This window comes from Mauremys reevesii, linkage group 3 (assembly GCF_016161935.1).
Source record: "Mauremys reevesii isolate NIE-2019 linkage group 3, ASM1616193v1, whole genome shotgun sequence".
Classification (NCBI taxonomy): domain Eukaryota; kingdom Metazoa; phylum Chordata; order Testudines; family Geoemydidae; genus Mauremys; species Mauremys reevesii.
The window spans coordinates 201682000-201694558 of record NC_052625.1 but is presented as its reverse complement, the minus strand read 5'-3'; the positions used below and the strand labels follow the sequence as shown (position 1 = coordinate 201694558).

The window sequence follows — 12559 nt, the reverse complement described above, 5'->3', positions numbered from 1 at the left end:
AGCCATGGGGTGGCTTCGTGGCTACTCCATGAGTGAATGGAGCAGAACTTCTCTTTGAGATAAATCCTACCCCCAGCATTGTTCTGGGGAGCCTTTCCATTGACTTCCATGGGCTTCGGGTCAGGCCCATAGTTAGTATGTCACTAGCTGTCTTGGGTCTGTTTTACTGTTGAATGTTTGTTTGTTTCAGTACTACGCCTACCTGTATTCTTACGTGATGCCACAAGCCATCCGTGACATGGTAGACGAATACATCAACTGTGAGGATATTGCCATGAACTTTCTAGTCTCTCACATCACAAGGAAACCACCCATCAAGGTAAAGCAGTAGATGGGAACCTCGTACAGTGCTGCTGATTTCAGAAGCAATACTTATTCTGTTCTGTTAGAAATGCACCTATCTTAGGTCTATGTATCTGGGCCCAGGGACTAACATATCCAATAGTGAGAGTGAGACGGCCAGCCCCAAGGGACTTTCCACTGAATAAGGGAAACCAAACTTGCTCAGACTCCATGCCTTGCACAAAAGCCTTCACAAATAGATGCACCTTGCAGCATGCAGTAGGGGTAGTCAGACTGGCTGGACAGATCAGTGAGAAGCCACGCCTCAAGTCCCCTAGAGCTGGGGGACTGTTTGCATGTCTCCCAGCTGCTCTCCACTGTAGGAACAGTTTGTATCTGAGACTGGCAGGACCCAGACCAGGGAGAGCTCAAGGGATCAGAGTCAATAGCTTTAATCCACTTCTTTTCCGAGAGGCTCGATACATGGTCTTGCACCTTCCTTTAAGTGACAGGCACAAGCAGGGGATGCAATTCCTTGTTGTTAGTCTGTCGAGTCCTCTACCACCTTTAGGCCTATTTCTGCACCAAGCTCCGTATGTTCTGCCATCACAGGCCATTTGCTATGGAGCGTGTCTCAGCGGAGACTCTGGTGGCCTCTTCCTGTCTCCTGCTACTATAAACTGGGGATTCTAGGGTCGCGTTTTGCACTCGGGTAGAGGGAGGTAATGAGGCTACTGGGACCTGATTCCACTGTAGCAAAGTCCCAGAAAACAATGGGCCCTGCCCCTTGTGTAAGAGTGTTGTTGGGTGTTCAAATTGAGACACATTAAAGGGGACTGGTTTTCTGAGGGGGACGGGGTGCTCAGCACTTTCTGGAAATCAGATGTTTCGTGATATCTCAGGTTGAGCACCCCAGAATAGAGGCACTCAAGATCACTAATTCCTCCTGAAAATGTAAGCATGTGTCTCCAGTCCCCAAAGGAACAGAGCCTACCCCAGGGAGTGTCAGTCTCAGTTCAGCCATCCGTCTCCCTTAGGGTTCGGTACTGGCACCTATCATCATAGTATCTCAGCATCCTAATGCAATGAACGATGGCAAGGAACAATGAGGGGGGTAGGAGGATGGGCGGGTGCTTAGTATGTTGCATGCACTTCATCGGGCTCCCTTTCTATTCTGGCCTTGGAATCTAGGAATCTCTTTTGTTGTTAACTCGTTACCTGTTCATTTAGAGCACAAGCAGGCATGGACTCTGGACACCGTTCTGTTCAATACCGGCTCTGCTCAGATATACAGACTTGAGCTTAGATTCTGTCATTCCAAGCTCCATGTACTGTAATCTGAAAAGACAAGCAACCCGAGCACAGTGCTGGAAGACTGGTCTCTAGCACGCTAATCCTAGGATTGCCGCTGTCTCACTTAACACCTTGGTGTCTCAATTTCAAAGCACTTATGCTAAGCAGTAGCAGTGGCCAATGGGAAACCAGTCCAGCAAACACCGTAATATACCAAAACTTGTTTCGTTGTAGCTTTTGTAAAAGCTTGTGAGTTCTGAGTACTTAGCAACCAGTAACATTTTCGTTAAATACCCAACCCTCCTCTAAAGCTTGGTGACTGACCTATTTTTAGCCCTCTCCCTGAAACACCCTCCCAAACCCCTCAACACAAACAATCTTAACTAACCACTCTTTCAAAATCAAGAATTCCCTCTTTAAGCTACATGCATTATGTATAACCCAAGTCCCAGCAGCCCTTTCTCATTTGAGTTTACACATTAGGCCTTTCAGGCTTTAGTTCCAACAGCATCGCTCTTGGTACATTCACTGCAGGATGATAGTGAAGTCCCTTTTAAGGCTAGATTTTTTCTTTTAGGCGTGTGGAAGGTAAAGAGCTGATAGAGTCTTTATTAGGAGGTGGGTCGCATGCTTTGTGAATCCACACCTGCTTTGTTCCCAGCATTATTTACTTGGACTCCCAACAATCTCTGTGTTTTCTCCTTTTGTACGGAAGATTTCCCATCTGTTGTAGGAAACAGGGAAATTGTATAGTAATTCACCCAGTTCAGGGGGACCTTTCCTACTCTTGTCTTTCCGACACTGCATGGTTGTCAGCTATACTCTGTCTGATAATGGTCAACAAGTCTTGATCGTTGCTTTGGCCTTTCGGATCAGCTGTGTAGCTTGAGGATTTGGTGGGTGTTGGACCAGCTGGTTCATCTAGGAGGCATGGAGAGCTGCAGGGCGTTCTGTCTCTCTGCATTAACAGCTGGGCTGCTTTGAGTTATGGCAACCGCTGGGCAGAGAAAGGTGAAGGCTTGGAGACTAGTGTCTGTAGTGAGCTCCCGCTATACCTAGACTACACAGACTGTGCTCATCCACTCACTGTCTGCATGTCGACATGTCCCTCTCTCCTGGCATCTCTACTCTCACTTCCTCCTCCTACCTCCTGGAGCCTGAGCATCCCTCTGATCTGAGCCCTTTGTTACCTCGACCCATCTCCTCCTGGTGCCTTCTTCCATGCTGTCCCTTACATTTGGAACAACTGCTTCCTTCAGGCCCCTCCTCGAAACATATATCCTGTCTTCCACTAAGCCCTTCAGAAATCACCTCTGCCAACAGAGTCCTACCCCACCTCCTGCTCCCTGTGCCACTCTGTGTCTTAGCTCCGCGCTCTGTAGCTGAGCCCCTGGAAGAGCTTGGCATCGGATGCTGTGTGCTTGTCTTCGTACATGAAGCATCAAGCACGCTGCTAGGACTTGATAAGTGCTTGTCTGGGTGCGTGTGGGCTCCTGCCCCCATACCCGGCCATGACGTCATTTAGAGCTGACCAGGACGGAGAATCTGTGTTGAGGAGAAGGGGGCCAGGCAGCGGAGATGTACTGGCAGCGGCACTGGGGGAGGAAAGGGGAACAGAGAGGATGGGGGCGGGCAGGGAATGAAGAGCAAATGGAAGTGGCATGATTAACATTTTCAAAAGCACTTATTGCAGCTAAAAATAGATTTCCCCCCTTTCCTGACATTTGTGAAGCCATGGCTGGGGATGCCAGATGGCTTGTATGGGATGAGCAGGGGGAGAGGAGGGTGCATATGAGTCGGGCTCCCCAGTAAAGTCTGGTCCATGCTGTGGAAAAGTTGGAGGAAGTTACTAGCTGTGGGGTTTAGTACAGGCCAGAAATGCTTCAAGGAACTTCCTTTCATGCTTTTCTGACACACACTGCTTCCTTCTCACCCGGAAATGCTGGAGAGCAGGAAACAACAGGACAGTGGGAGGGAACCAAACATTTTAAAGCAGGAGTGGGCAAACTACAGCCCGGGGGCCGCATCTGGCCCTTCAGACATTTTAATCTGGCCCTCGAGCTCCTGCTGGGGAACGGGGTCAGGGGGTTGCTCTACACAGCTCCACTCCGCACGCTGCCCCCGCCCCAAGTGCCACCCCTGCAGCTCCTATTGTCCAGCAAACAGGGCCAATGGGAGCTGCAGGGGCAGCGCCTGCAGATGGGGCAGCGTGCAGAGCCACCTGGCCGCGCCTCTGCGTAGGAGCCAGAGGAGGGACATGCCGCTGCTTCTGGGAGCTGCTTGAGGTAAGCGCTGCCTGGAGCCTGCACCTCTGACCTCCTCCCATGCCCCAGGCCTGATCCCCCTCCCACCCTCCAAACCCCTCAGTCCCACCCTCCTGCACCCCAGAGCTCACACCCCCAGACGGAGCCCTCACCCCCTCGCGCACCCAACCCCCAATTTCGTGAGCATTCATGGCCCACCATACAATTTCCATACCCAGATGTGGCCCTCGGGCCAAAAAGTTTGCCCACCCCTCTTTTAGAGCCGTCGAGGAAGACTCGGATTTCTCCTAGAAATAAGACAGAGGTTTGGGGTGAGACTGATCTCTCTTTCCCCCTGCCCAAACTTTGTCTCCCATCCCTAAAGAGGATCTGTTTTCTTCCTTACTTGCTCATGTTCCTTCCCTATATTTCAGTCAGAGGGTCAGATTGCTGGGAACCAGCTTGTCACAGGGAAAGGAGTTTCTTGCCTGTCAATGGCTTCTCTTTGAACTGCCGTATTCTCTAATCTGGGATCTCTTTTGTGATGTAGGAAGGGCAACGAGTGTCATTCCATAACCTGAGACTCTTTCCCAGCTGTATAACTCAGAGATTTCCTAGTAAGGATACTAGTTGTGTATCTTAAATGCTTATAGAGCCGTACTGCCAGAAAGACAGACTTTTCAGTGGTACGTTGGGGGCTCTCCTGGTGGCAGGAATGGCTCAGAAATGTCTGCCTCCGGTGGTGCGAGGATGATGGATTCCCCAGGAAAAGGACTGGAGAAATGAACTGAAACAAAACCTCCCATGAGCTCAGTGTGCGCCTTCTATCTAGGAAGTGTTCTACTGGCGCCATTGGTGTAATGTCTGAATGCTTCCCTGGTTAATCAGATTGGTGGAGCAAGGTTCCTGGTGCCCGTATGTGTTTGGGGAGAGGTCAAATCAAATGGAATTGTAGCTCAGATTTTAAGGGAGCGAGGTAAACCATGCCATACAGATGAGCTGGCGTGGCTGGCAGGGAGCTGGGTCTGGGTGTACTTGTGCTACATTCTGTAGCGTCACAGATCAGAAGTAGTGATTCAGTGTAACAGTGGGGTTAGTGCCTTTCGCCGCCGGAGACCTAGAGTCCAATTATAGTTTGCTCAGATGTGGAAATGAGCTTGGTGGGTCTCAGGCAGGTCCCTATTCACAGAGCTCGCCAACCACCATGTGAATTTATTGATAATTCAAGAGTGTCTTGGGGAAGAAATATCAGGACTGTTGCAGGTTTGGATTGAGGAGCAGAGCTGTGGGGGGAAGGGGTTGTGGGCCTCAGGACTGGAGTAGCCAGGAGGTGCTGTATGTGATGATGGAGGTGCTATGGCAGAGCCATTAGGGGATTCAAAGCTGGAATAGTAGAGGGATGTTGAGGATCAAGATTCAGTTGCATTGGGAGAGCTGTGTGGAGTGCCAGGGCTAGGATGTGGCTGGTGGAGGTACGTTGGCATGTGACCCATGTCAGGACTAACAGGAGATGCTGCAGTGTGGGCATTGTCTTAGCTAGGTGAGAGGAAGCCTGCCTAGCACTTACCCAGACTGTGCCTGCATCTGTCCTGGGCTGTTGGTCTCTCACTTCTCAAGCAGTGAATTCACCCATCATTAGTAAGAATAATCAAAGATGCCGAGCACAGTCGGTGTGTTACTGAGAGACAGTCAGGGTCAGTCCCATCAAGGCAGCGGTGGTGGGTCTCTGCTTGGAAATGGAAAAGAGAGTGAGCCTCTGTCATTCCTCAGGGACACGTTTCCTTGGGTGGGAAGACAGACCTCCGAAGGATCCTCTCTGCAGTTAAATGCTCTTCCAAGGCAGTGGTGCCCAAGTAGAGTGGACCCTTCACATCTCCCAGCATAACTCCGGGGAGCTGCAGCTAGCCATCTGCTAGCAGCTTCAGCCCTTCCCTACTGCTGAACGTGGGAATGGAGGAGGATGGAATATCTATTCTGTGCTGGGTTTCCAGCAGCCACTTATCGTCTCTGCCTACCCACAGTCTTCATTTAGAAGCACAGGCATTGCTGCATTATCATATAGGATCAAACCAGGGATATGTCTAGCTCAGAATCGTATCTCAAGTGTTTGCTACCAGCCACCTTCAGAAGAAGGTGCAGGAAGCCCTCTAGTGAGAGAGAACTTGCCCATAAGGGAAGTCTCTTCTTAACACCCATCCGTTAGGGCTTGGTTTGTATCCTGAGGCATGAGGGTTTGTGTCAGATGGAAAATATACATGTCTGTGTTCTATGTAATGTAACTAAATGTTCTCCCATTACCCAGATAAATGTCTAATCCTTTTCTCAACCCTGCTACGCTTTTGACCACGATGACACCTAGTGGCAGTGAGTTCCACCGATTGATTGTGCACCATTTCATTGATGCCCCCTTGTTCTCCAGCAGAACCGAGTTTCCCTTCTCTGTACCTTTCATTCTGTATTGTGTATTGATCCATTCTCTATCATGTGCCATGTTATTTGGGTCCTCTCCGAACTAAATAGCTCCAATCTCTTGTGCATTGTGGGCCAAGAGAGCATTGCATTCTGGTCTTAAAACTAACAACAGATAGTAAATGATGGTGGGCGAAATGCCCCCAGGACATGCAGTAGGAAGAGTCAGTGTGATGTTGTAGCACTTACCTGAAGCTGTCCCATCAGAGGCTGTGATACTGTCTCAGCTCACAGGCTAAGCAGGTTAGGATCTGGTCAGTACTTGGATGGGAGACCTCAAAGGAAAGCCCAGCTGCGGAAGGAAGTGGTGTTGATGATTCAGTCTGTGTACTGAATGCATGGCTTTCCTGAGGCTTGTGCTGCTGGAGGGAGGGTCGTTAGTGAGGTGACAAGCCCAGGTTCTGATCATAGTGCTCAGCTAAAAGATCTTGTTTGGGGCCATTAGAGAACCTGTTTTTCACATGAGTAGGGTTGTCATAAACTCCTCCCCTGGGTTTTCAGTTGGCAGCTGTATTCCTCTTCACTTCTTCTACTAGCCTTTCTGTGGCTGCAGCCTGCCGGGAAGCTGCTGTTGCACATCGGTGGTTGCTGGATGTGTAGCTCTCTAGGGAGCTTTGTCGCAGTGTGTCAGATGATGATGTTTGTTCCTCTGAATAGAGCAATAGGGATATGCTACCAACCACCTGACCAGGATGGTGATAGTGGCTGTGAAATGCTCAGGGAGATTAGAGAAGCTATTCAAATAAAAAACTCAACAATAATGGGGGATTTCAGTTATCCCCATATTGACTGGGTACATGTCACCTCAGCACGGGATCCAGAGATAAAGTTTCTTGAAGGCTAAAATGACTGCTTCTTGGAGGAACTAGTCCTGAAACCCACCAGAGGAGAGGCAATTCTTGATTTAGTCCTAAGTTGAGCACAGCATCTGGTCCAAGAGGTGAATATAGCTGAACTACTTGGTACTAGTGACTATAATATAATTAAATGTAACATCCCTGTGGCGGGGGAAACACCACAGCAGCCCAACACTGTAGCATTTCACTTCAGAAAGGGAGCAACACAAAAATGAGGAGGTTAGTTAAACAGAAATTAAAAGGTACAGCACCGAAAGTGAAATCCCTGCAAGCTGCGTGGAAACTTTTTAAAGACACCATAATAGAGGCTCAACTTAAATGTATCCCCCAAATTAAAAAACATAGTAAGAGAACCAAAAAAGTGCCACCATGGCTAAACAACAAAGTAAAAGAAGCCGTGAGAGGCAAAAAGGCATCCTGTAAAAAGTGGAAGTTAAATCCTAGTGAGGAAAATAGAAGGAGCATAAACTCTGGCAAATGAAGTGTAAAAATATAATTAGGAAGGCCAAGAAAGAATTTGAAGAACAGTTAGCCAAAGAGTCAAAATGTAATAGCAAAAAAATAAAGTACGTCAGAAGCAGGAAGCCTGCTAAATAACCAGTGGGGCCACTGGACGATCGAGATGCTAAAGGAGCGCTCAAGGATGATAAGGCCATTGTGGATAAACTAAATGAATTCTTTTCATCAGCCTTGATGGCTGAGGATGTGAGGGAGATTCCCAAACCTGAGCCAGGCTTTTTAGGTAACAAATCTGAGGAACTGTCCCAGATTGAGGTGTCATTAGAGGAGGTTTTGGAACAAATTGATAAACTAAACATTAATAAGTCACCGGGACCAGATGGTATCACCCAAGAGTTCTGAAGGAACTCACATGTGAAATTGCAGAACTACTAACTGTGGTATGTAACCTATCATTTAAATCAGCTTCTGTACCAGATGACTGGAGGATAGCTAATGTGATTCCAATTTTTAAAAAGGGCTCCAGAGGTGATGCCAGCAATTACAGGGCAGTTAACCTGACTGCAGTACCGGGCAAACTGGTTGAAACTATAGTAAAGAACAAAATTGTCAGACACAGAGATGAACATAATTTTTTGGGGAAGAGTCAACATGGTTTTTGTAAAGGGAAATCATGCCTCACAAAGCGACTATAATTCTTTGAGGGGGTCAACAAGCGTGTGGACTAGGGGGTCCCGTGGATATAGCATACTTAAATTTTCAGAAAGCCTTTGACACGGTCCCTCACCAAAGGCTCTGAAGCAAAGTAAGCTGTCATGGGATAAGAGGGAAGGTCCTCTCATGGATTGGTAACTGGTTAAAAGATAGGAAACAAAGGGTAGAAATAAGTGATCCATTTTCAGAATTGAGAGAGGTAAATAGTGGTGTCTCCCAGGGGTCTGTACTGGGACCAGTCCTATTAATCATATTCATAAATGATCTGGAGAAAGGGGTAAACAGTGAGGTGGCAAAATTTATAGATGATACAAAACTACTCAAGATAGTTAAATCCCAGGCAGACTGTGAAGAATTGCAAAGGGACCTCACAAAACTGCATGACTGGGCAACAAAATGGCAGATGAAATTCAATGTTGATAAATGCAAAGTAATGCACGTTGGAAAATAGAATTCCAACTACACATATAAAATGATGGGGTCTAAATTAGCTGTTACCACTCAAGAAAGAGATCTTGGAGTCATTGTGGATAGTTCTCTGAAAACATCCACTCAATGTGCAGCGGCAGTCAAAAAAGCTAACAGAATGTTGGGAATCATTAAGAAAGGGATAGATAATAAGACAGAAAATATCATATTGCCTCTATATAAATCCATGGTACTCCCACATCTTGAATACAGCGTGCAGATGTGGTCATCCCATCTCAAAAAAGATATATTGGACTTGGAAAAGGTTCAGAAAAGGGCAACAAAAATGATGGAACAGCTGCTGTATGAGGAGAGATTAATAAAACTGGGAATTTTCAGACTGGAAAAGAGATAACAAATATGATAGAGGTCTATAAAATCATGACTGGTGTGGAGAAGGTAAATAAGGAAGTGTTATTTACTCCTCATAACACAAGAACCAGAGGTCATCAAATGAAATTAATAGGCAGCAGGTTTAAATTAAACAAAAGGAAGTATTTCTTCACACAAAGCAGAGTCAACCTGTGAAACTCTTTGCCAGAGGATGTTGTGAAGGCCAAGACTATAACAGGGTTCAAAAAAAGAACTAGATAAGTTCATGGATGGGCAGGGATGGTCACTCTACCCTCTGTTTGCCAGAAGCTTAGAATGAGTGATGGGATGGATCACTTGATGATTGCCTGTTCTGTTCATTCCCTCAGGGACACCTGGCATTGGCCACTGTTGGAAGACAGGATACTGGGCTAGCTGGACCTTTGATCTGACCCAGTGTGGCCTTTCTTATGTTCTTATGTTCTGTTCCCAGGTGACCTCGCGCTGGACCTTCCGCTGCCCTGGCTGCCCTCAGGCCCTTTCGCATGACGACTCGCACTTCCACGAGCGGCACAAGTGCATCAACTTCTTTGTCAAGGTGTACGGGTACATGCCCCTCCTGTACACCCAGTTTCGTGTGGATTCTGTCCTCTTCAAGACCCGCCTGCCCCATGACAAGACTAAATGCTTCAAATTCATTTAGGAGGGGGTTACTGAGGGGTCCCTTCAGCACTCTGGACCTGGGCGAGAGGCTGAGGGATCTTTGCCGGGTTCCGAGCGAGAAAAGCCTCCAGTATGGGCAGTGATGCAAAGCAAAAGGAAAATCTTGGATTCTAATCAATGATTTTTACCCACCCACCCCAGGGTAACTGCACCAAGTGAAATGGAACTGGACTATATGACCTGTGTGAAGACACTTACTAGGATCATACACTGAGGAAATGGAGACTTTGGTTAGTAGCTCAGCTAGTCCGTTAGCCAAGGGCCACCGTTTTTTAAATTCTTGTTATTTAAAATGAAAGTGTTTTAGATTTGCCGCGTGAGGCTTTTTTTTTTAAGCCTGCCAGTCTGTCCTGTGGGGGGGGGAACTGTGTAGGAGAGAACATGCTGTGGAGGGGCCTGGCTCAGGTGAGGCAATTCCCAGTCCCCAAGCCACTCCTGTGTGTGTCGATTGTCCTCTGTGCTAACTCATTTCGGGGCAGGGGTACAGTCACTTTCCCCTCCCAAGTTATAACGATCCGGCCCAAGCAGCTGGCTGTGCCCCTCAGGTGTGATGCTTCTGGTCTTCTTCCTCTCTGGCTACTGAGGCCTTTCAGGTGTCACACTGATGAGCTCCCCTTCCCCAGCAGACCCCCGCCACCCTCCCCACCCACCGCCTTCATGTCACAGCCCAGAGAGGGAAGAGCAGGGAGTGGGGGGTCCAGAGGTTCCTCCCCAGCTGCCTTTCCCTCTTCCTAGAACCAGATTGACAAGGGGGCATCATTCACCTGCCCTCCAGATGGCTTCAGCTGCCACACTCTGTCCAGGGATTCGGTTACCGCTGCACACACTCAACCTACACTTGACGTTCCAAGCCCAGTTCCTCTCCGCCCTGGTCTCACTCATTTCCCTTCCTGCTCCTCGCTACTCGAACACTATTAACCTTCACCCACTCTGACAGCCTGGGATCCTATCTGGGGATCTTAAACATTGCTCCTGTGGTGACAGCCGTCTGCAATAACCAGGGTGGGTGTGTTCTGGGGCCCTGTGGTTTTCTGTAACCTGCTTAGTCGTAAAGGGAGCTTGCTTTAAATTCTCTCTATTTTGGCCTTTTAGCAAGGACATCAGGAATGTTCCCCATCCTCTAGGGGCCTCGTTTGCTGGCGCTGAAGATCTGTGCCAAGAATGGCACGAGATTCGCTCCAAAGGGTCCGTGGCGTCATCGTTAACTGAGTAGAAAAGGCAGGTGCTGCTCATTCAAAAACCTGAGGGGGATGGTCACGCGCACAAGCCAGGCAGGAGCAGCTTCTTCCCCAGGGTGGTTAAAGGGAGAGCTGGCCACTGCTTCGCTAGGAGGCGCATGGGGAGGCAGGCGGTGTTTGTTATAGGGTACGTCTACACTGGAATAAAAGACTTGCAGCGTGGCCATGGCTGGCCCAGGTCAACTGACTGGGGCTTGCGGGGCTCAGGCTGCAGGGCTGAACGTTGCTGTGTAGATGTTTGGGCTCAGGTGGGAGTCCAGGTTCTGGGATCCTCCCCTCTCGTGGGCTCCCAGAACTCGGGCTCCAGCCCAAGCCCAAACGTCTGCAGAGCAATTTTAGAGCCCCGCAGCCAGAGCCGGCTGGCCCAGGCTGGCTGTGGGTGTTTAATTGCTGTGTAGACGCAGTCAGAGAGGCTGGATTCGGTGAGAGGCACCAGTGGTGGTGAGCAGGGCTTCCCACTGCCCTGCCCCTCAGAACTGCGGGCTCAGATTCAGTAGGACTTAAGGTGCTGCTCCTTTTGGGATTGTGTCAAATGCAGCTCTGGTCTTCATGGGGCAGCAGGGAGAGAATAAGCCCTCTGAGCGTTACACAAACTGCCAGGAGGACCTAAAGCGAAGTACCAGCAGGACTGGCTGCTTTACAAGACCACACCTGCCATGATGTGCTCACTTGCCTACACCCCCCACGGCAGTCAGATAAGACTGGCGTGGGCTTCAGTGTTCCTGCTTTAAAATCTCCCCTCCTACATGCATGCACACACGCCACTGCCGCAGCAGGGCTGTCTCACACACACACACACACGCTGCCGCAGCAGGGCTGTCTGTCTCTCTCACACACACACACACACACACACGCTGCCGCAGCAGGGCTGTTCCTCCTCCCTGGCTGCCTTTGGAGGTGATCGCACTGGGCTTTAAAACAAACTCCTCCTCCTCCTGCAGAATTTGGGAGGGTCTCTTGAACCTCACTGTTTTGTCCACTCTGAGTCTGCTCATCTTCCTCTGAAGCAAACTCCGTGGTGCTCTGTGATCCCGCCCTGGCGTCTGCATCCTTCTTGCTGCTGCGGTTTCCTTTTTTTGCTCCCTTGCCCTCGGCAGTGCACTCGTTCATTTCCCATAATGCAAGAAAGGACTCCATAGTTCTCCGTGTCAGAATGACCGACTGTGCCACTTAAACTGTTCTACTTGATTTTTAACGGAAGCCTGCAGAAGGTAAAGTAGCCGCGTCCCAGGAGCGCTGTCAGTATGTACTGATTGTCCCCAGTTGCCATCTAAAATCATTGTTAATATTATCCCGTCATCTCCCTGACACTGATTCTTGCCAATGCCGGATCTAGATCTAAAGTGCCACCCCAACGACCAGAGTCTCTCGGTCATGTGGAGCCAAACAGAGGGGTTTCCTGTTCCACTGCTGTGTTTCTACAGGTCCTTTGGGCAGGCCTGAAAGCAGCCAGCACTAGCCATGCCAAGACCTCCTTCCCCTTCCTTTCTGGGTACATTCC

The 12559-nt window shown here is 49.0% G+C and overlaps 1 protein-coding gene across 18 annotated transcripts in view; it reads left to right on the top strand.

Moving 5' to 3' along the window:
- EXTL3 (exostosin like glycosyltransferase 3) overlaps positions 1–10133 on the top strand; it is a 157761-nt gene extending 147628 nt beyond the window's left edge. For all 18 annotated transcript variants that reach the window (XM_039530564.1, XM_039530554.1, XM_039530565.1 and 15 more), the window contains 2 exons: positions 191–319; positions 9591–10133. In XM_039530564.1, coding sequence (XP_039386498.1) covers positions 191–319; positions 9591–9800 — 339 coding nt within the window. In that variant the 3' untranslated portion in view covers positions 9801–10133. The remainder of the gene's footprint in view (positions 1–190; positions 320–9590) is intronic.
- The last annotated feature ends 2426 nt before the right edge of the window (positions 10134–12559 follow it).